The sequence below is a fragment of the Lethenteron reissneri genome, chromosome 7, assembly GCF_015708825.2.
Source record: "Lethenteron reissneri isolate LAM-NWPU_2019-01 chromosome 7, ASM1570882v1, whole genome shotgun sequence".
Classification (NCBI taxonomy): Eukaryota; Metazoa; Chordata; class Hyperoartia; order Petromyzontiformes; family Petromyzontidae; genus Lethenteron; species Lethenteron reissneri.
The window spans coordinates 4,920,607-4,943,920 of record NC_083785.1 but is presented as its reverse complement, the minus strand read 5'-3'; the positions used below and the strand labels follow the sequence as shown (position 1 = coordinate 4,943,920).

Genomic DNA, 23,314 nt, shown 5'->3' with positions numbered 1-23,314 from the left:
CTCGTCTCCGTGTGGTTCTACTGCACTACATAAGTACTATATTCTTGCTTCTTTCGCTAAACTCACGTAGATAGAAAACTAATATTTAAAAATTAAGTTAGTAAATATTAAAATAATAATGTGTGTGTAAGTCCATGTGTGTGTGTGAGTCGATGTGTCTATCGTGGACAGTGCTGTGGGGGGAGGGCCAATGCCGATTGGCCTCTCCCCTCATGGGGTCTGTGACCACCACAGTGGCTAAACGGGGGCTCTGGATGGGTGTGAGGGGCTGGTAACCCCTCCACCTTCAATTAATTACCACCAAACCACGACTTAAATATGTAACTAATAAGCTTGTGCCGGAGGCCCCGGGAGGACAGGCGTCTATGACGTCTCCTGGCCAAACCCCAATTGGCGGAGCCAGGAGATTGAATCTTTATCCTCGGGGCTCCTCCAGAAACAACGAAAAGCCACTTCGTGTGGCCACTTGGAATGTTCGAACGCTCACTGCGGAGGAGAGGCTGCCACTCCTCTGTCGGGAGCTGGACCGGTACCGCCTGGATCTCTGTGGCATTCAGGAGGTCTGGTGGACCGGTTCTGGCTCCTGCCACCATTAGGGGTGGACAGTCCTCTACTCGGGGCAGGAGACTGCCAAACAACAGGGTGTGGCTCTTCTTCTGAACAAAAGAATGAAGGCGGCGTGGGAGCGTGGCGGTGCGGTGTGGGAAGCTGTAAGCCCCAGGCTACTTTGGGCTCGCCTTCCCATCAACGGGAGGCGAGGAGTGGTGGTTGTGGAGGGATGCAGGCAAAGGCGATGAGTCAGATGCCTTCTATGACCTCCTGTCACAGGTGCTGGCTAAAGTGGCCACTCGGGATAGAGTCATCTTGTTGGGTGACTTCAATGCCCGAGTTGGTCATGATGCTGGCACCTGGTCTGGAGTGATTGGAGGACATGGGCCAGATCAGCTCAATAACAACGGTAGGAGGCTGCTAGATTTTTGTGCAGCCCATGGGCTTGTAATTACCAACATGCTCTTCCGGCATCGGCGCATCCACACAACATCATGGATGCATGCCGGGTCCAAGCAAGAACATCTGCTGGACTACATAGTGACGGACCAGCGGATGCGAGCCCATGTCCTTGACACCAGGATCTACCGTGGAGCTGATCTGCCCTCTGACCATCGACTAGTCATCTGTAAGATGTGCCTGCCATTCTTCCACTCCGGTGGTGGGTGTACACCCATTACCCCATTCCAACCTAAAGTGGCCTGGTCTCAGTTAGCTGATGAAAGTTGCAAGCGAAAATTTCATCATCGCTTGCGGCTGGGGTTGGCATCGTCCCCCACTCCTCCTGATGTCGAGGGTAAATGGACGAGGTTTAGGACTGTGACTCATGCAGCTGCAATGGCTGCTTTGGGTACGCGGTCCAGATCTCCCCAGAGACCCTGGCTGACAGAGGAGGTGTTCAGGATAGTTGAGAAAAAGCGACAGGCCCACTCTCATCGGCTACAGCATCCCACGTCAGAGAATGAGGAGGCTTCCCGCAGCCTTCGCTCGGAGGTTCGGAGAGCCGTAAGGCGCTGCAAGGATGGGTGGTGGTCGCGGGTTGCTGAGGAGATGGAGTCTGCCTCAGTGGCCCGCGATCACAAATCACTATTTAATTCGATCAAAAAAGTAACTTGCAGCACCACACCTATTACCATCATTGGGGGAAAAAACGGTGATCCATTCTCCGACCCCCAGGAATAGTTTGCAGATTTGCTGAGCATTTCTGTGAAGTCCTGGGGGAGGGGAAATCCCTCGACATAGAAAACATCGTGAGACAAAGTGGGGATGACCCTGCTGAGGCTGCGATGCCTAAAATATTGGAAGAAGAAGTCACCCCCTGTGAGTGGCTGGCTGAGGTGCCATCTGTTGAGGAAGTACTAAAGGCGATCCAGAGTCTGAGAACAGGAACGGCACTGGGCAGAGATGATCTCCCAAGCTAAATGCTGAGGAAGGGTGGCATTTGTGCACAGACTGCCGTACATATCATAACAACAGTCTGGACCACTGGACCGGTTCCGCAGGATTGGAAGGATGCCCTTGTGGTCCCCCTCTTTAAGAAGGGGGGCCGCACAGACTGTAACAACTACAGGGGAATCTCACTCCTCAGTGTGCCGGGAAGGTCCTGGCAAGGAATATTCAACATCGCCTTGCGAGGCACGCTGAGGAGAGGCTTGCAGAGCCCCAATGCGGTTTCAGGAAAGGGCGGTACTGCACAGATGCCATATTTTCTGTCCGTCTGCTACATTAAAGGTGTAGGGAATTCCAACAAGACCTACATCTCTGCTTTATTGACCTGGTCAAGGCCTATTATACCATCAGTACGCCTGGGCTCTGGGTCGTTCTTCGTGCTTTCGGAGTCCCTGACCCTCTGCTCACGATCATTAAGGACCTTCATCATGGTAAACAGGCCCGGGTAAAACTACATGGCCAGGAGTCAGAGCCATTCACTGTACACCTTGGGGTGCGACAGGGATGTCCTCTGGCTCCAACATTATTTAACATCTATTCCGACCACGTAGTTCGTGAAGCCTTGAATAGCTGTACTGCAGGAATTTCCATCTGGTACAGATACAATGGGAACGCTGATCGATGCCCGGGTGCGGTCAAGAGATGGCTCCCTATTGGTCAACCACGTTATGTATGCCGACGACTTGGTAATTGCAGCTCAGAGGAGGAGATAGAAGCGCTGCTACTGAAACTGGAGTGTGCCACTAAGAGGTGGGGCCTTACCATCAGCCCCACCAAAACGAAGCACCTGCCTGGGTATTTTGTACTATCGGGCACTTCACCCCCACAACTCCCAATCGGTGATGGGGCAGTTGAGGAGAGAGTGGAGAGTTTCCATACCTGGGCAGTGTGCTCACTCCGAATCAGTCGAGCGCCGGGTGGCTAAAGCACAGCAAGTTGGCACAGTAGGGGGCACAGGTGATGCATCAGCCAGTCATCTCGGTCATCTCGGTCAGTCGACCCGTGGTACCTGGGTCTGCCCCGTGACCTCCTGCCAGCGAGCGTTCGATACTTCACGTGGCCTCAAAGTGCACATGGCCTGGCACAAGCGTCATGGTGACGTCACCGCCACTTAGTGGCGAATGGCGGTTGTTGTTGTGTTGTTGTACGTCTATATGTGTGAAAGTCGATGTGTTTGAGTCCATATGTGTGTGTAAGGCGATGTGTCTGTGTGTGTGGGTCGATGTCTGTGTGTGTAAGTCGAAGTGTGTCTTTTTCGCCCGTGCAACGCCCGGGTACTTCCCGCGAGTTTTACTATCAAGTATTTATTTCTCTCTTCTGTTTCAGTTTTATGTATTAGGTAAAGCCCTGTGAGCCATTCGGCTCTTGAATCTGGTGCAACCGCAACAAACAAAAAACATAAACAATAAAACATCTTGAAGTGACTATACGCAAACAGAAAAACCTAGGAAAAAACTGATAAATCTTCCAGAAAAAGCACCGTACACCAACACCGTGTGCGCAGACTACAGTGGTTTACTGTGTGGTCCAGAGTTTGGGTTGTATGGTCACAATCGCACTGTCGCTAGTCTTTAATGTATATCCATGTCTCACGGGGTTTGCTATGTGGGCCATAGCACGCTGTTATTGTGAGAGTCGGATACCAGAACACACTCAATACCGTCGCTGCCACTGCAACTGCTGCGCAGAGGGGGCGGGGCCTGTGCGAGTGGGCGGGGCCTGTGCGTGTGGGCGGGGCCTGTGCGAGTGGGCGGGGCGCGGGGCGGAACCCCCCCCCCCGCTCGGCGAGGACTTCCGCAAGGAAGTTGAGAGCCGAATGAGGAAGAGCGAAGAGTTGAGAGGAGAAACCACGGAGTTAAAACCACGGAGTGAGACCACAGCGGGAGACCGCGGAGTGAGAGAGGTGAGAGAGAGAGGTGAGAGAGAGAGGTGAGAGAGAGTGGTGAGAGAGAGAGAGGTGAGAGAGGTGAGCGGGAGTGAGAGAGGTGAGAGAGAGAGGTGAGAGAGAGAGGTGAGCGGGAGTGAGAGCCCACGGGAGTTGTGGCCACAGCGGGAGGCCGCGGACCATGAAAGTCACGGTCCGCTTTGGCCGCACGCGGGTGGTGCTGCCGTGCGGGGACGGCTCCCAGCGGGTGCGGGACGCGGTGACCGAGGCGGTGAGGCGCTACAGGAAGGCGCTGGGCAAGGTGAGGACACCCACGCACTGATCACTCGCTGGTCACTCGCTAACACACGACTCGCTGATCACACACACACGACTGATTGATCACCCACACGCAGCTCCACACGCAGTACATTGCGCACTCCACTTAGCAGTGCCTGCAGCGGTGCTTTGATCGATCCCATGGCTGTAACTACAGCTGTGCCAACAGGCAGCGCGATGTACACAGATGCGCCTCGCCAATTCCAGTCGTGGTACTCGCAGCAGCAGCAGCCAGACTCGTCATGTTTTTGACACGAGAGGAATCCGATGAGCTATAAAGCTGTTTTCACAGATGTCCAGCAGAGGCCGGTCAGAACGTTACAACAACAACAACAAAATATAGCCATTAGTAGCCACAGCAGCAGTCATCATACAGCAGCCCCAGTGTCATGTGTGTCACTCTTTAGCATGTCACACGTGACCATGTCACATGTGTCAGTATAAACAATGTCAAGTGGCCGTGTCACATGTGTCACTCCTGGATATGTCACACACGTATGACTGTCATCTGTGTCAATCTTCACAATGTCACTGTGATCGTGTCACATGTCATCTCTGCTCAGTGTCACACCTTCGCGTGTCACAACATGTGTAACTCTACACAATGTCGCACGTGGTGGCGGTGTTTCATGTCCTGTGTCTAACTGTGGACGTGTGGTTCCAGTTGAATAATGCGGCTTTACATATGTCGAGTGAACTTCTTTCACACTGCACGTAGCCAACCGTGCCAATTGGAGGTGCGGCTCTACCATGGCATCGTGCGGGCCTCCGTAGTGGTGCTCTTTGTAGATCTCCTCCGCTGTGCAGCAGCAGCAGCAGCGTCAATGGTAAGATGGCGTCAGCACCAATCCGTGCTGTCGACGTTCAGGTTCAGGTCCCTATGTGAGTTTCTACAAGTTGGGCGACATCTATGGCATCATTCATAATTGGCTTTTGGGTTAGTTCACGTAATGACCTGACCAAATTTGTGTCGTTAAGCCCCTCCACCACTCAACATAGCCTGTCACGTATACAAGCGTTTAACGTGCTAATATTGTATAAACCCTCTGGTCAGTTGAAGAACAATCCTCACAACTGACTTTAGCACTAAGATATGATGTTCCGTTTGAATCGTCATATGTATTTGTTCTCATGATGTTTGACGTAGTTTCAAATTAAAAGTCTTATAATTAATAAATATGGTGAGGATTCCTATTATTTGGGTCTTTCGGTAAAGTCACGTAACTTTACCGAAAGACCCAAAGAATATGAATTCCTGCAGTCACGAAAGCTTTAAGTCAAGATTTATGGTGAGGATTGGCAAAAGGTCTCGGGGATGGACCCAGGTGCCATGGGTTGACTGACTGATATGACTGGTAGATGCACTAAATGTGCTCCCCACTGTGCCAACTTGTTGCTGTGCCAACTTTTAGTTGCCTGGCACGCCGCTCATTGTTGTGAGACTCACTCCTCTGCTCTCCGTGTATAAGGGCGACTGCCTGAAATTGCCCATCTTGACACCGCTGGTACTCGTCGTCTGCAGGTAGAATCAGCTCCACATTCTCCTGCACCACATCAGTCCATCTTGTCTCGAGCCCGTGCCGCGCCTGACTATCCCATCTATCCGGCCGAACAGAAACTGCTTGGGCATGCAGTGGCTGGGCATGTGGGCTACGTGACCCAGCCAATGCAGCCTCGTCTGCCGGAGGAGCTCACTGATGGGACTGTGTCCAGATCTTTCAAGGGTCTGTGAGCTCCTGACAATTCAGGCTGGTTTATCCCAGGATGGATCGTATGTAGGCCAGCCTGACTGTTTTCAACCATCGCAGATGTTCCTTTAAAGGGCTCCACATTTCGCAAGCATATAGAAGGGAGGGTCTGAGTTTTGTTTGGAGTGATAGGCCGGGTAGCTTCCACAGAGCATTACGCAGCTGACAATACACGCACATCCCATCAGTAACACAGCCTTTTGGCAGTGCATCATTTCAGCAGCATTGGTTCAGAGCAAGCAATGTAACCTTTTTGGCATTCATTGTTTCATCAGCAGAGTCGGGCTTGCTTACACCAAAGTTGGTGAACTCCCAGATGTGAAGAGGCAAGGGCCCTTCACTGCTAGATATAGGTCCTAGTTCAGCACAAAACTAGACAATATGTAAATATATATTTAGAATGAGGGACTCCTCCCCGGTTGGATGTCTATGAAGAAGGGCCATTGCCAACAACGTTATTGACAGATATGTTGAGTTTCTTTGTCGAAGTAATATATGCCTGTGCTTAGCAGCACTTGAGGTGATTGCCGGCACACATTCCAGGGCAATGGTATTTTGTTGAACCCTGTGGCATGTGGCTTGATGCACTGTGGAATGTGTGTGTAAGCATTGTGTGGGAGATTCGGGTGGGGGATTAGGCTTCCTTTCCGCCTCTTATCAGTAGCTTCGTGACATCAGCAGTGTAAAATATATTAACTACTGGTGGACAATATAATACCGACTTATGAGTGTGCCTGAGTGATTGAGGGGGAGTGGTTCAGTGATGGAGTGAGTGGGTGGGCAATTGAATGATTGGTTGAGTCGCTGTGTAAATGAGTGGTTGAGTGAGTGATTGGACGAGAGGGTTGTATGTTTGTCCAACTTCTTTTGCACCCTTCGTAGCCAACGGTGCTAATCAGAGGTGTGGAGTTAAGTGAGGGATTGGTGAGTGAGTGGTTGAGTGAATGGTTGAATTAGTGGGTGAGTGGGTGGGGCTTAACATTTCACTTGGAAATCAATATTTACTGTGCAGATTTTCAGGAATAAATTAGGGTACACCTGCACAGAACATTCATGTCAGGGGAAACATTTTCATTTGATTTATGGTGTCTCCAAATTTTCATTTGAATAAGTTCTGTGTATTCGAATTTAAATGATTAGTAAATTCAAAAGGACAGATGAAAATAGATACACACGTTGTTGGGGGTTGACTCAGCTCATCTTTCCTCAAGGGTCTATAAAATAAGTACCCCTCTGTGGAGAAGTCAACAGTGGTTGTTCTATGGATATACTCACCCCTAACATCGGGATGTCGGACTTCCACCACAGGCTCAGTGCTGTAAAGAGGAGATAAGCACTGCCTCAATGCTCACTTGAGCAGAACATTGCCTCAATGAGCTTTCAGTAGACACAAGCTACGCATGGTGGATGTCCTCCAAACACAGACACTTCTACAATCAGGACTGTGCTGCAAATTAAAATCCTGCTCAAATCAGAGCACATGACGGCAGCAGCAACCCTTAGCGAGACATCACACCGTTTTTAAATTGGAAAATTGCTCAACGTATTTGAATAAAAACTGGACTCTTCTTCATATAATTTGCTTTTATTTTCTTCATTCATAATGAAAACCCAGGGATAGATGTCAGCCTAAGCACTTAATACTATTAAGGGTTGCACTGAGCACAAAAATGGTAACTCTTCATGCTGGCAAAAGCCAGCCTGTAGTCAATGTTCAGTGTCTCATCAGCAGTCAGGCTCGCTTGCACCAATGCTGGTGAATTACCACATTTTCACAGCCAAGGGCTTCTTCTGTTGGATGTGGGTTCTAGTTCGCCACAAACCATACAATATACAACACAAAATAATAATTAGCGTTATTGTGGAGAATATAAGTAACAGAACAAATAAGGCAGACCGAATGCTTCGTTCACATATCTGTCTCTCAAAATGAAAACGTAGAGTAATTTGTACAATCCCATCAGTCACATGGTGCATAATTTCAGCTGTATCGGTTCAACACAAGCAAACATGGTGAATCGCTCTATCTGAATGAGAGTGTGCCTATTGGGTATTTTACTCTAGGAACACTTAAATTTGATTTGAAGCTTTCGTGACTGCAGGAATTACTCTTTGGTTCTTTCGGTAAAGTCACGTAGAAAGAAAATAAATTAAATAGAATAAGATGTTGCGATTGCAACACATGGAGACACACAGACAGACACACAGACAGACAGACACACAAGCAGAGAGACACAGAGAGAGACACACAACATAGACATGAATTTGGGATGGAAGCGCAAAGTTATTGCCACAGTAAAACAATAGGGCCGGCACGCTCCGAGTGAAGTGGGAGTGGTGCGGCTGTGGGAGGCTAAGCGCACTTGGGGGGGTGGCGGTGCTAATTTTCCCGTCCGTTGTAGCCGGCCATGCTCACCGGGTCCACGTGTTGGGGTCGGCTGACGCGCCCGCGTAATGAAACGCTTTGAAGGAGTCTCCCGGAATGCTGCGTGGGACCGTTGGCTACTTCGTAGAAGTGATCATTCATGAGCGATCTTGCTGCTGCTGCTGTTGCTGCTGCTGGTGGGGGAGGCTATGATGGCATTTCCACCTCAATTACGATTTGATTGCATAACGGGGCTCCTTTCATTGGCTCACAATGTTGTAAAAAGGACATGTGGCTGATGGGAGGTGTAAATATTTTTATTTTTTATGGTGAACGGACGTTTACGTGGAGGCTTATTGTCAACTTATTTTATCTATATATGTAAAAGGGAAATTTGTGAATGTGTGTCTGTTCCCGACATGCAACAAACTTGAAATTTGGCATGTGGGTAGTTTCTAGACTGTACACCATGCAAAATGTATACAAATAGACTTTTGTATTTTTTTGTGGGGGAGGCGCAATCTATATATATAAAATCGCAAATCTGTCTGTCTGTCTGTGTGTGTGTCTGTGGCGCCGGACCATATGCAGTTTCATTGGACGAAATGTGAGGGATTTGCGAGACACGATTGGTCCGGCGGTTGCCCCTGGCAATGGGTAGCGACGCATTCGCTGCGGGGTGGACGCCATTTTTTATTCCCGTTAAAAATATGCGCACGCATTAACACGCGACTCTGAGGTCAATTCATCAAAGTTTCACGTCCTCTTCACTCCCCCCCCACCACAATGTGTGCAATTACTATTATAGGGTTGGTAGATAATAAAATTATAGCGATTAGACAGTATTATTGTAGCGCGGGGGGGGGGGGGGGGGGGAACGGCCCCGGTACCCAGCCTCAGCCGGGTGGGCAATTTAGGCGAGGCCGGAGGCTCTGCACGGTACTAGGCCTCGACACCCACCACGCGACTCTGAGGTAAATTCATCAAAGTTTCACGTCCTCTTCACTCCCCCGCCACCCCAATGTGTGCAATTACTATTATAGGGTGGGTAGATAATTAAATTATAGCGATTAGACAGTATTATTGTAGCGCGGGGGGGGGGGGGGGGGGTAACGGCCCCGGTACCCAGCCTCAGCCCGGTGGGCAATCTAGGCGAGGCCGGAGGCTCTGCATGGGACTAGGCCTCGACACCCCACCACACTATAGGCCGTACATATTACTGCACAGCGGCCGAGGAGATCGTGGCTGGGGGGGGGGGGTGGGGGGGGCAGGGGTAGCAGCCCATCTGTGTATATATGTAAGGTTATTAAGAAATATATTTTTCACCCGGGCAACGCCGGGTACTTCTGCTAGTCTATATATATAAAATCGCAAATCTGTCTGTCTGTCTGTGTGTGTGTCTGTGTGTCGCCGGACCATACGCAGTTTCATTGGACGGCGGTTGCCCCTGGCAACGGGTAGCGACGCATTCGCTGCGGGGTGGACGCCATTTTTAATTCCCGTTAAAAATATGCGCACGCATTAACACGCGACTCTGAGGTAAATTCATCAAAGTTTCACGTCCTCTTCACTCCCCCCCCACCACAATGTGTGCAATTACTATTATAGGGGTCGGTAGATAATAAAATTATAGCGATTAGACAGTATTATTGTAGCGCGGGGGGGGAGGGTACCGGACCCAGTACCCAGCCTCAGCCGGGTGGGCAATCTAGGCGAGGCCGGAGGCTCTGCACGGGACTAGGCCTCGACACCCCACCACACTATAGGCCGTACATATTACTGCACAACGGCCGAGGAGATCGTGGCTGGGGGGGGGGGGGCAGGGGTAGCAGCCCATCTGTGTATATATGTAAGGTTATTAAGAAATATATTTTTCACCCGGGCAACGCCGGGTACTTCTGCTAGTCTATATATATAAAATCGCAAATCTGTCTGTCTGTGTGTGTGTCTGTGTGTCGCCGGACCATACGCAGTTTCATTGGACGGCGGTTGCCCCTGGCAACGGGTAGCGACGCATTCGCTGCGGGGTGGACGCCATTTTTAATTCCCAGTTAAAAATATGCGCACGCATTAACACGCGACTCTGAGGTAAATTCATCAAAGTTTCACGTCCTCTTCACTCCCCCCCCACCACAATGTGTGCAATTACTATTATAGGGTCGGTAGATAATAAAATTATAGCGATTAGACAGTATTATTGTAGCGCGGGGGGGGGAGGGTACCGGACCCAGTACCCAGCCTTCAGCCGGGTGGGCAATTTAGGCGAGGCCGGAGGCTCTGCACAGTACTAGGCCTCGACACCCACCACGCGACTCTGAGGTAAATTCATCAAAGTTTCACGTCCTCTTCACTCCCCCCCCACCCCAATGTGTGCAATTACTATTATAGGGTCGGTAGATAATAAAATTATAGCGATTAGACAGTATTATTGTAGCGCGGGGGGGGGGGGGGGGAATGGCACCCGTACCCAGCCTCAGCCGGGTGGGCAATTTAGGCGAGGCCAGAGGCTCTGCACGGTACTAGGCCTCGACACCCCACCACCCTACAGCGGATCGGCGCGCCTCACTAAAACCCTACAACAGATCGGCACGCCTCACACAAACCCTACAACGGATCGGCGCGCCTCACTAAAACCCTACAACAGATCGGCACGCCTCACACAAACCCTACAACGGATCGGCGCGCCTCACTAAAACCCTACAGCGGATCGGCGCGCCTCACTAAAACCCTACAACGGATCGGCGCGCCTCACTAAAACCCTACAACGGATCGGCGCGCCTCACACAAATCCTACAACGGATCAGTACGCCTCATACAAATCCTACAACGGATCGGCGCCTTACACAAACCCTACAACGGAAGCGTAACGCATTGTAGTGTCGTGGTTAGCGCGCCGCGCTACGAACCCGGCGACCCGAGTTCCATTCCCGCTCACGGCCACCACCGGTGACGATTATTTGAACCGGTCCTGGGCCTCCCCTAGGTAGACTCAGCCTCAAAACGAGTAACTGGTGTGGCGTATGAACATCGCCACTGGGGAGACAAAGGCGGCCGGGCGTGGTGGATCCAAGTCCCGGGCGAAGCCGGGTAGTACAGCTAGTAATGGATATATTTTGCACGGCAAGTGAGTTGTGACGTCACATCTGTGATGTCACCCGCATGCGGAAGCGTCACGCAGTGTGCCTGCTGACGTCACGCATCCCCCCCCCAACCCTCCGCGAGTAAAGTGCCATACAAACGTGTTGCAGGTCTAAGGCGTTCGTCGCGCAGCATTGCTGCTTTATTATTTGAGTCGTTTACTGCCGTACGCACCCTGAAAGTTGTGTATGTCTGCAGCAAGCGCGTGTATGTGTACCTGTGGACGCGCACGTGTGTGTGCGTGTGGGGGGGAGCTGTAGTGGTTAGCGCGCTGCGCTACGAACCTGGCGTCCCAAGTTCGATTCCCGCTGACGGCCACCACCGGTGACGATTATTTGAACCCGTCCTGGGCCTCCCTTAGGTCGACAAAGCCTCAAACGAGTAACTGGTGTGGTGTGTGAACATCGCCACTGGGGAGACAAAGGCGGCCGGGCGTGGTGAATCCAAGTCCCGGGCGAAGCCAGGTAGTAAAGCTAGTCAATTATATTCTTCACCTTGATGCAAAATATGAATTTGTGTTTTTATAGTTTGATGTCAGACTCGGGCCCATATCTAACAGGATCCTTGCGTATAAACATCTGGCGGTTCACCAGCATTGGGTCAAGGAAGCCTGACAGCTGATAGGGCACTGAATGTAGAAACTGATTCAGAGGTTGCTCGTATCAAACCAGTGTTGCTGATATTACACTGCAATCCCACAATGCCATGTGCCTGATGGGGTTGTGTAAAAACACATTTGATTTTTATGTGGAGAGATAAATATGGAATGGAGGTAAATTGGATGGAAGGAAACACCCAGGGCAAGATCGCATGAAAAAGAGCTTCATAGCTCATCAGATTCCTCCAGTCTAAATAAAGATTCTGGTTTTGTTAGCAAATAAAATAATAAGCAAATTAAACAGACGAGAGTTGTCATGGACATTGCAAATGGAGTTGTAGGCAGTAATCATTGAATGCCAGCGTCACACACAGAGTTACCACAGAGTGAGTGCACTGTTGCTGTTGTTACACTTGGCATTATCAGCGTCTTACCACACTTGGCGGGAACAGTAAACACCCCACTTGGGTGAATGTGGGTGCGGGTACAGCTGTGGTTGTGGTTGAACTGTGATGTGGTGGAGTTTTGGTATAATGGAGTTGTGGTGTGGGTGAAACTGTGGTGTGGGGCAGCTGTGGTATGGTGAGGCCCTGATGACTGGAGTGATTGATGTATGTGTGTGTGTTGAACTTCTTTCGCACCGTACGCAGCCAACTGTGTTAATTTGAGGTGCAGGGGAAGGATAAAAAAAAACGAAACACAAAAATCTATTATAAAGAAATGAGTTTTCAATCTAGTTTTTAAAAGCGCATAGCTCCAGTGGCTTCCTAATATCGGAAGGAAGAGCGTTCCAGACGGCTGCAGAAGTGCATCTGAAAGCACGCGAAGGAGTGACCGTCGGTGTTCGATGGCTAGCCAAAAGCTGCTGCGAGAATGGCTGAGTTCACTTGATGTTTTCTGCTGCTTTGCAAGGTCAGCAAGGTATTGTGGTTAATTTGTGGCAATAACTTTGTGTGTAATGAGTGTGAGCTTATAATGATGTGCCGTGTCACCTGCAGGACTCCTCCTACTGGGTGCAAGTGCAGCACCTGGAGCACAAGGATGGTGGAATCCTTGACGATGACGATCTCCTCCGGGATGTGTGCGACGATAAAGACAAGGTACCACCACTGTCTTGCACTGTGGCCTTAACGAATTGCATATTGTCAATATTGTCATCGGCCATGATCACTCAGGTGCTGAATGAAGGCATCTCCAAACTGCTGCCAGCTCTCACCATCCCGCAGTACAACGGTCCACCCAGCATCTCATTGCTCCAATAATAACCAAGATACCTCTCCAGTTGTTGTTCTCGCTCGATGTCCATCTTGCGACGTGTCCTGCCCTAGTTTTTATTGGGCGGCGACGTGGCCTGGCGGTAGCTCGTTCGTCGCGTGTTGCAGAGGTTTGCAGCACCCGGCGGGCCGCCCTGATGAACGCTGCGACTTTATCAGCCGTAAAATACCGAGCGCCGTCGGCTTCACAGTGGACGTTAAAGATTCCATGATTTCATTAAAAAAGTAGGTCATTGTGTGCTGGTGTCATGGTTCAAATTTACCAAGTAAAAAAAAGACCCACAATATACTCAATTGGAAACAGCAGTCATTGCCCCCTCGGGACTGGCAGACTAATCACCTGCTTGCAAGGAGGTACGAAGTAACCTTGTGCCACACAGGGACAGTTGCCGCTAGGGGTGCCCTTTCAATTCATAATACAGGTTTTTGTTTGGGGTTAGATTACATCTATATATATATAAAAGGGAAATTTGTAAATGTGTGTCTGTTCAAAATGTTTAGCGTACTTCCTGACATGCAACAAACTTGAAATTTTCTATGTGGGTACTTTCCAGACTGTACGCCATGCAAAAATGATAAAAATAGACTTTTGTATTTTTTGGGGGGGGGCGCTATAATGCATATATTTTGCACGGCAAGTGAGCTGTGACGTCACATTTGTCATGTGACCCACGCATGCGGCAGCGTCACGCAGTGTGCCTGCTGATGTCATTCATCCCCCCCCAACCCTTTGCGGGTAAAGTGCCATACAAATGTGTTGCAGGTCTAAGGCGTTCTTCGCGCAGCATAGCTCTATTATTTCAGTCGTTTACTACCGTAAGCACCCTAAAAGTTGTGTGTGTATGCAGCAAGCGCGTGTATGTGTACCTATGGACGCGCGCGCGTTTGTGTGTGTGGGGTGAGCTGTAGTGTTGTGGTTAGCGCGCTGCGCTACGAACCCGGCGACCCAAGTTCGATTCCCGCTCACGGCCACCACCAGTGACGATTATTTTAACCGCTCCTGGGCCTCCCCTAGCCTCAAACGAGTAACTGGTGTGGTGTGTGAACATCGCCACTGGGGAGACAAAGGCGGCCAGGCGTGGTGAATCCAAGTGCTGGGCGAAGTCGGGTAGTAAAGTTAGTAAATATATAAATGTGCCATTAAACCCGCCACCACCCAACACAGCCAATTAGTAAGGTTTGTCACGTAAAGAGAACATGCCAATTCGTTACTAGTGTAATAGATCCCGTTCAGACGACGTCTTGACTTCAGAGTTGTTTATTCGTTTCTCCCGTTCACAGCCTTCCACCGCCTTCACACACTCGGTTCCCTCGCCTCCCTCTCTGCTCCCTCACGCTGCTGGCTGACAGCGTGAGAGAGACTGCCGCGGCCCGCCACGTGGCTTGAGCGGGACCACGGCACCAGCGTGGCTTCCCCCTTCGTTCCTCCGCACTGACCACGTGCTGTCTTTCTCCACCCCTTATAATACCTGGCCCACGTGATACCACGTAGCCAATCCTCAGCCACACCCCTGGAACTTTCTCGAAGATACTGTCCAGCTCCAGGGCTACACCCCTGGCTCGACTCCCCATTGGCTGCAGGCTGAGGCCGGCAGAGCCTATCACTATCGCCCAGGTGTAACCTCACATTACACTATTCCAGCACACCGGTGTGTTGTTGCGCCAATATCCAATCCGAGTACGACTCATCCCTGCAGTTGCTCGCTCACGCCACCACTGGTGGAAGGACCTCCACTCGAGGGAGCACTCGAGGGTATTTGGTGGGTTTACCCCACCACACGTGACCTGTTGATCCACTAGCAGTGCGATTACCGCGTGGACAGAGGGGGACTTCAGAAACCTTGGCTATTGTTCTTAATGCTGCGCTGGGAGATGGAGTGGAAGCGGCGACCTCCGTGCTGCGAGTGCGTTAGACACCATGGCAGCTGTACAAGTGACCATGCAGGACCCTCCTTAAAATTGTGTTCAGGCTCAGTTCAGAATTCCCTGGATAGATGAACTGTTATTGTTGTTAGTGATGCGTGAGTGCATCCAGTAAAACGAGTGTAGGGCTCTGACTTGACTGTTCCTTATAGGTCTGTGCCACTAGCAGTCGTAACAAAGTGTTGGTGATACATTATTTTCAGCTGCCTTTGTGGAAACCCGTCAGTCCAGACCAATGTGTGCCCTGCTAACTGCTTAGGAGTCATGCCTGACTTGCTGTGAGGCCATTAAACACCACGATCAATGAAATGCATCCCCATTCATGAAGTGCCATTCATGCTTTCCAACCAGTGTGGGACCTTGGCAGGTGCCTTGCCAATTCACTGTTAGCTTTGTCTTGACTCGGGAGCTCCATTCTCAAATGCTTCTCCACATCGTAAAGCGCTCGATGCTTCCTCTCCTCTGCTCCTCTGCCGCGCCGCCACACGGTGGCGTCGTTGTGCTACGACTCAGCTCCATACCATAAGTAACGACACGGGACCAATATCAGAATTCAGTAACCACGGGTGATTGCAAGTATATTCGACTAACTGCTGTGCCAAACCCAGGTGGTACCAACAATAACAGCTTTGGTCTGGGCTCAGGGGCTAAGTATAAGCGTGTGTTCATCTCCGGGTGAGGGGTGGGGGTAATCCAGTTCCTCTTTGACATGGCCAGGCGAAACATGCGATGGACTGTCCGTGCATAGCTCACTGAACTGGACAGACACGGCAGACTCCCAGCTCGTACTCGTGGCTTCACGCGCTTGGAAACGCGCAGCTGTGCCCTCGCCCAGTGGGGACCGTGACACCATTCACAGGGGACGTTTTCCAACCCGGACCAATCTTTGCATAGACACGCAAAGCTCTGGCACAAAACAAAGTAATTTACATTCAAAACTCTTCACAGCTGGCCATCCACTCCGTGGCAGATAACGGGCCCAGAACAAGACATCACAATCTGACTTCTGATGCCAGTTCTATAGGCCTCTTCATCCACCATAAGAGCACATCTTGTATGTGCCCTGCAAAGGGCATTTATCTTGTGTGAAATTCTCGTAACTGAAATAAGCTCTGAGATCTTAAGTGACAATTAAAATTCATAGTGGTGTTTTTTTTTAGTTATTGTTGAATACAGCTGGTTGTCTGGATTTGAACCCAGGATGTCGACCGTATGGGCTCAGCCCTGTGACCCCTGAGCAACCCGGCCACCTCGGCATTTGAAGGCCTGATTAGTCTACGAGTAAAGGCGTCTACTGCCTGTACAGCTGGGACGCTGTGATGGGATTTGGAAATTTGCGCACAAGTCCAATCTGTACCAGATAGCGCTGCCTGTTAGGACGATATTACTCTCGGCTGGTTTCCACGCCACATCACAACACCAACTTGCAGAAAACGGTTTGTTATGCCCCAGTTACCACCCATTTGGTGCATTCTTCTTTAACCGCGTATTTTACTGTGGTAGTGTCTGTTATTTCATTCTTTTTTTTTTATCAAATTCCATTTCAAAAATGATATATTAATTGTATTTATGGGTATTTAAATAATTACAGAGCGGCAGCCAAGGAATGGTACGCGTCCGAGAGAACGTGTACAGATGAGATGGATTGATGAGATGGGTTCGTGTGCAGGTACCAGTTGGATTGTTGTGTTGCAGGATCGCAAAGGGCCGTTGGAGGCTTGGGGAGGCCTTCATGCAGCTGTGGATTGGTCATGACTCATAATGACGTGGTTTCTTGTGTACCCTTATGTTTAACTTTTGTGCACCCCTGGCTTGTCCAATACAATAATCTCTCATGTGTGCATAGACAGTGGCAATTGGCTGTAGTTTGGATCGACTGTCATCCCTCGGGAATTGCGGTCACGAGTGTGCGTGACCTCCGTGTGACAAGGCTGTGTGCACGCGTGGCCAGTATGTGTGGTGCGCAGAGATACGCAAGTGTCGCTGCGCATGTACTGTGCACTCTGGGGCGGTGTGTAAACATCGGCATTTGCGAGACAAAGGCAGCTGGCCAGGCGTGGTGCTGGCCACCCCCCCCCCCCCCCCCCCCGTATGCCGTGCCGGCCTTCATAGGTGCTCGCTAACACCACTTGCCCCAACAGTCTGTTAAGGCGATATGAGGATCTTTGTCTTTGTACTGTACACTGCACATGTCGGTTGCAAAATCCCTGCGCTGACGTCTTTTTAAAATGTTGCGCAATTCGTACGATTTTCTCGCTTCGATGTTTACCCCGAGTTTCACATTTATCGTCACTTTGTCGATCATAGATTGAGACAGCTGATTGGTCTCTCTGCTCATCCCAGTGGTGTTATCTGCTTCTATGTCAGGTGGTGTTGATTAAGGTTTGCGCATGGAAGATGCCAATGACAATGTGCACGTTGTTCAAAATGCTTGGTGCAATAGCCTCATCCGAGCAGTCATGAAACGGCTGTACTACCCATCCTGCTCAGGAGCCATCGCAGAAGCCTATTTTTATTTTCCATGACAGAGGCTCTTTAACTCTGAGCTATCATCACTGCTGCTGCTGCTGTATCAAGCACAGAGTTGGATGCAGTTGGAATCCTTCCACGGCTGCTGCTGCTGCCAAATCTGGGGCGGAGCACCGAGCTCTCTCTCACCTCACTGCTGCACCGCAGAGAATTCAACCTGAAGCAGCAGTCAGGGTGGTTGATGATCCCCACCACTCACCGGGTCACTCCGGTCACTCGCTCATCGGCAGTCGGTCGCCTTCTTATCACTCGTCTATCACTACTACCAGGGTTACTGTTTCCTAGAACTCCACTCATTGGTTCCTCCACAAATGTTGGAGACTCATCCACACTGTGTTCACCCACCACCACCTCCACAATGCAAGTCACACTTCTTATTCCGCTTCTTCCCTCGCACTGCTCTACTATGGAATTTCCTCCTATTGTCTCTTTCCCCAAGCTTTTAATATTAATCTATACAAATGTGTTGGGCTCCACAGAGGCGCACACTCGAACTTGGAGGCAACACGTTTATTAGAACACCCCATCAGGGTAACTGTATAACGTCCACTGGTTAACGACATAGGGTGGTGACCACCACGGGTGACTACACATTCGGACCAGGTCAGTTAACACACTGCCTGGTCCACGAGGCCGTGCGCGAAGACCGAAGATCGAAGACGTAGCCCGGCGGGTTCCTTTCCCAGAGGCAGTCCGGAAGGTGCTCGGGATTTCCCTTTTATGCCCCTGAGCGTGGCCTGGCTCCGCCCTCGGCCACGCCCCCTTCTGGATCCTACTAGAAGGTTCTGGGCCTTATGTCACGTATCCCTCTCGCCTCCCCTTGGCCCCCCTCGCTACCCTCTCCTGGTCACGTTCCTTTCTATGGTTCACCCAGACTGGCCGTCGCCAGCAGCACGGCCCCTCGGGCCCGCTTCTATGCCATACACGCTCTGGTGCCAGAGAGAGACGCTCACATGCACAGTACCACCCTTCTTCCAATAGATGGCGCTAGACGCCATAGTGACGGGTATTTCCCGACAAGATAGAAAGCTGAAAGTTGGTACATGGGTAGCTATTAGGACACAAACAATAAGAACAATCTGAAAATCCGATATTTTTCATTTTAAGGCCTCCAAATCTCGATTTTAAGTGCCCAAAAAACATGTTTGTGCGTGTCATTCAGAAACCATTAAAATATAATAGAATATTGCTAGGGTTTTCGTTTGATAGAGCATTAAACAGCAAATCAAATTAAAGCGAGAACCATCGTTCTATGTTTTACTGTTTTTGAGATATTTCGGATTCAAGCAATTTTGAACAGAAAAATACGCATTTTATGATGTTCAAATCTGAATTATTCGAAAAAGGAAAAATATAGGAGCTTCCCCTCATAGAGTATTCCGTTCATTAATTGTTGTTTCTAATAAAAAAAATAACGGAATCTTTAAATTAAGTGGTTTTCGATGGGTACGTTTTAAATATAAGAAGTTGAATCAAGTCGTCAACAATTTGTGTTTTTTTTGTGGCAAAATACACATTTTTGGAGTAGTTGTTAGTGTCCGTCTCTTGGTAAAAATTGTAAAAATCACATCAGGTTACTAATTTGATTTATTTAACCTTTTACCTAGCAAAGACAGGCTTTATGAACTAGTTTATAATAAACATGATTCATTGTGCACACACTTCACAAATCTGGCGCATTATTCAATTTAAGAAACGTGTTGACACTTATCCATTACAACTTGAATAGTGATGTTTGTTGCTGAGGTGAGGGTGAGTGGTGAGTGGTGAGGGAGATTGGTGAGTGGTGAGGGAGAGGGGTGAGTGGTGAGGGAGAGGGGTGAGTGGTGAGGGAGAGGGGTGAGTGGTGAGGGTGAGTGGTGAGGGAGAGTGGTGAGTGGTGAGGGAGAGGGGTGAGTGGTGAGGGTGAGTGGTGAGGGGTGAGTGGTGAGGGAGAGGGGTGAGTGGTGAGGGTGAGTGGTGAGGGAGAGGGGTGAGTGGTGAGGGTGAGTGAGCATAACAACTTGGCAAAAAAGAAAACGACCATGCACCAGCTACTAGCAGCATTCAAACCTCAGGGCAGGTGGCTGAACAAACAAGCAATCAAGCAGGAGGATTATTTTTGAGCCATCGTTACAATTGAGAGAGCCTTTCATTGCGGCTTGATTGAGCATGCAAATTAGATTTGCTGTGCAGCTCGCCTGCATATTGCTGCTGGTGTGAATAAAGCACAAACGCTTTAAGTTTGTGATGTTGTATCGGTGTATAGATAATTACGTGCCTTTAGTGTCACAAGATGCCCCACTTTGCAAACATCTGGATCATTGACTGCAGTCGTTTCCCGAGGGCAGGCCTTGTCCGATCTCATTACGCAGGTCCCTCAGTGGCCGGTGCATGACCTTTGCACTGGTCATGCCTCCCAGCACTGCAGTATTACTTTCCTTATGATGAATTATCATCGCACATGCTGTTCACATTTCTACATTGTACAGAATACCAGTGCTGTAATGTTTTCTCTGGCATGATCTTGTTTTGGCCTTTTCTTAAATTTGACTTTAACTCGGATTGTTGTTGTTGTTGATTGTGTGCTGCGCTTGCTTGCTAACGAGGCAATGTTGATGTAAAACACGTGTGTTACTCTGGGACTCATTTACAACACTTGGGGTTTGCCGTACTTCCACGGGCTTTCATGGTTAGCCCAGGCATGACGTTTAAATTGTGTAGCAAAATAAATAATCAGACAACACACCTCCTTCACTGATATGTTTCTTGACATGAAAAACTAAATTTTTTTTTACACATCCCATCAGCTGCATGGCCTTGTAGGAGTGCACCCTTTCAGCAGCATTGGTTTAATGCAAGCAAACTCTGGACTGTTTTCAACATTTGGTGTCTCATCAGCAGTTACTCGCTTGAACCAAAGCTGGTGAACTGCCATATGTTTATTGGCAAGGGGCCCTCACTGTTCGATATGGGTTATAGTTCGGCACAAAATTATACAATATGTTCATAATAGAGGTTTTTTGGGTTAGATCACGTATATATATAAATGTGTCATTAAAACCCGCCACCATTTACGCGATCTAACACAAAAAAACCTCTTATAGATGATATTGGTCGCAAAAGCCTACGTGTTAATCGACACTATGCATCGACAAGTTTAGAATGAGTGGCGCTTCGCTGGTGGAATGTGCTGTGAAGAAGGGCCATTGCCCAGAACCTCACCTACTTTATGATTTATAGAGGCGACTATATCCTGTAATACCTCATACACTTTTCTTTGTAATCATGCGGGCAGAGAAATATAGGAAGACGTGTATTGTCTGCTTCTTTATTTTGTGATTTATATTCTCTGCGACGACGCTTGATGATTATTGTGTTTAAAGCTGTGCAGGTTTGGACATTTGACACCACAGAAAGTGTTTGTCTCTGCTCGTGATGTGGGTATTTGTCTCTGCTCGTGATGTGGGAGGGGGAGGTGAAACCCGAATGGTTCGTGATCCGGCCTGGCTCGTTAGCAGCGGTCGTCTCGGGTTACGCAGCTGAGTGGGGTCGTGCCGGGCGGTGCATCGCAGAGGGAGGCTCGCTCGGCTCGCCGACGCGGGTTTGCCGCTCGGTCGCTGCGTGCCGTTTGCGGTGTCTTGTACATGACACCGCTTGGACGGAGTAGAGATTTGGATTTCATTGTCACCATGAGGTGCGGCTTTCTTTGCTCAGCTGTCAGTTTGCACGGTTGCCCGTGAAATGTCGTAGAGGATTTCACGGGGGTTTCTGAAGAGTGCCCCACTTGAAATGTTTGTTGACTTTAAAAAAAATAAAGCATTCATGCATTGCATTGTTCCTCTCATGTGGCCTCTCGAGGTCTTATACGATATCCCCTCATTTGCATGAGTTTTTCCAGGTTTCCCCCCACACCCTCCTGAACTCCCTTCCACCGGTATACACAAAGTGTTGTTGTCTTTATTAATGAAGTGGAGAAACCACAAGTGGTGGCTCTTTTTGAAAACCCCATGAGTCAAGTGGATTGCCGAGTACCACCTGGGGGGAAATTGTTAGCGGTGTTCACAATGGGCAGGATATGCCGTGGTCACGGTTCACCATGGTCACAAAGCTTCGCGTGCAAACCGTCCATTGGACAGACACACCTCTTGATGGAGTCTCATTTTCCATATATGTTTACATGTGACACGTACATTTATACATTCCAAAATGATATTCTCTATAAAACATACCATGGTATCTATGTAATGCCATGTTTCTTATAGAAAGCAACAACAGAGAACTGCCTATCATACGTGTTTGCGATCTACAGATGACATGCTTCAAAACAATCTTCGGAAGCATTTGCCACCCCTGGTGATACCGATTGGACATTTTCAGGCCACAAATGGGCCCTAATGCACTCTCCTCAATGTACACAAGGGAGCAGCGCTACCCTTGCCCGTGCAGGAATGTGGCTTTGCTGATAAGGGCAGTGTGGCGAACCTTGGCTATGCCCAGCATAAGAGTGCGCGTGATGGCACAACATCGTTGCTCATTACAAACGGTGGCATGCGTTTATAAACACACGCCTGGAAAAAGGGTTTAATGTAAATCACTTTTGGACGACTCGCATGGCTCAGCATAGCATGCGAGTGGACGGTGCAGTGTTGTGCATGCTGCACAGTGCGCCGTGTCTCATTGTTTCCTGATTGGAGATTGCGATTTGTTTCCCAACCGTGTGCCAATCTATGCTGTCCAACGACGTCATTGCTTTCTACAAATCCCACAAATGTCCCCCCCCTCCCCCAAGTTGCTACTTAACTATCTCAATAACAATTTAACGTCATTGTTTCACTCCTAACTTTTCTCCCAGCAATCAGCGTTATCTGAATTAGGGAATTGAACCTCTTACATGCGCTGCTGTTCCATTATTAGTGTTTACTTCTTTGTGAGCATCCCGGCCCTCGGTTCCCACACGCTGCTCTCTACACATTGCCGCTCTAATGGCTGCAGGCTAAAAGCGGAGGCGCGTTTAGACGACCTGTTTACAATGTCCCCGAGGGAGTCTCGCGTTCGGGGCTCGCAGGGCGGACGTTCCAGCTGGCCTGTGGTCGGACTCGAAGGGGAGCACGAGCACGGCCAGTGGGGCCCTACAGTCGCCTTGTCAACGTGCGGGTCGCCCGGCGGACGTGCGACGTCGCCGCCAGTGCTTGGTGCCAACCGGGGCCGCATCGCACCGCAGGAGATGCCCGCGCTGTCTTTTCTGACTTGGAGAGCAATGGGGAGGTTGGGTTGAAGGCGTAGATCGTCTATCACAGTGTTTCTCAAACTTGTTTGGCCTCCGAACCACTCAGCCAATGCAAACATTTCCGGACGGCCCAACCCCCCACCCCTGGTGATAAAACGCAATCACTTCTCTATAAATACCAGGAATGCTAAATTATGCATCCATATTAGCGTTTTTTGGGGTTAGATTGCGTAAATATATAAATGTGTTGTTAAACCCGCCACCACCCGACAGCCAACTAGTAAGGGTTGTCACGTAAACAGAACGTGCCAATTCGTCACTAGTACAGC

General features: G+C 49.6%; 1 protein-coding gene across 3 annotated transcripts in view; it reads left to right on the top strand.

Annotated features, from left to right (window-relative positions):
* The first annotated feature begins 3,796 nt into the window (after positions 1 to 3,796).
* LOC133356128 (partitioning defective 3 homolog) overlaps positions 3,797 to 23,314 on the top strand; it is an 81,849-nt gene continuing 62,331 nt past the window's right edge. For 2 of the 3 annotated variants that reach the window (XM_061573520.1, XM_061573519.1), the window contains exons 1-2: positions 3,797 to 4,184; positions 13,049 to 13,150. In XM_061573520.1, the coding sequence (XP_061429504.1) occupies positions 4,065 to 4,184; positions 13,049 to 13,150 (222 nt within the window). In that variant the 5' untranslated portion in view covers positions 3,797 to 4,064. The remainder of the gene's footprint in view (positions 4,185 to 13,048; positions 13,151 to 23,314) is intronic. The other variant, XM_061573521.1, reaches the window with a different exon arrangement.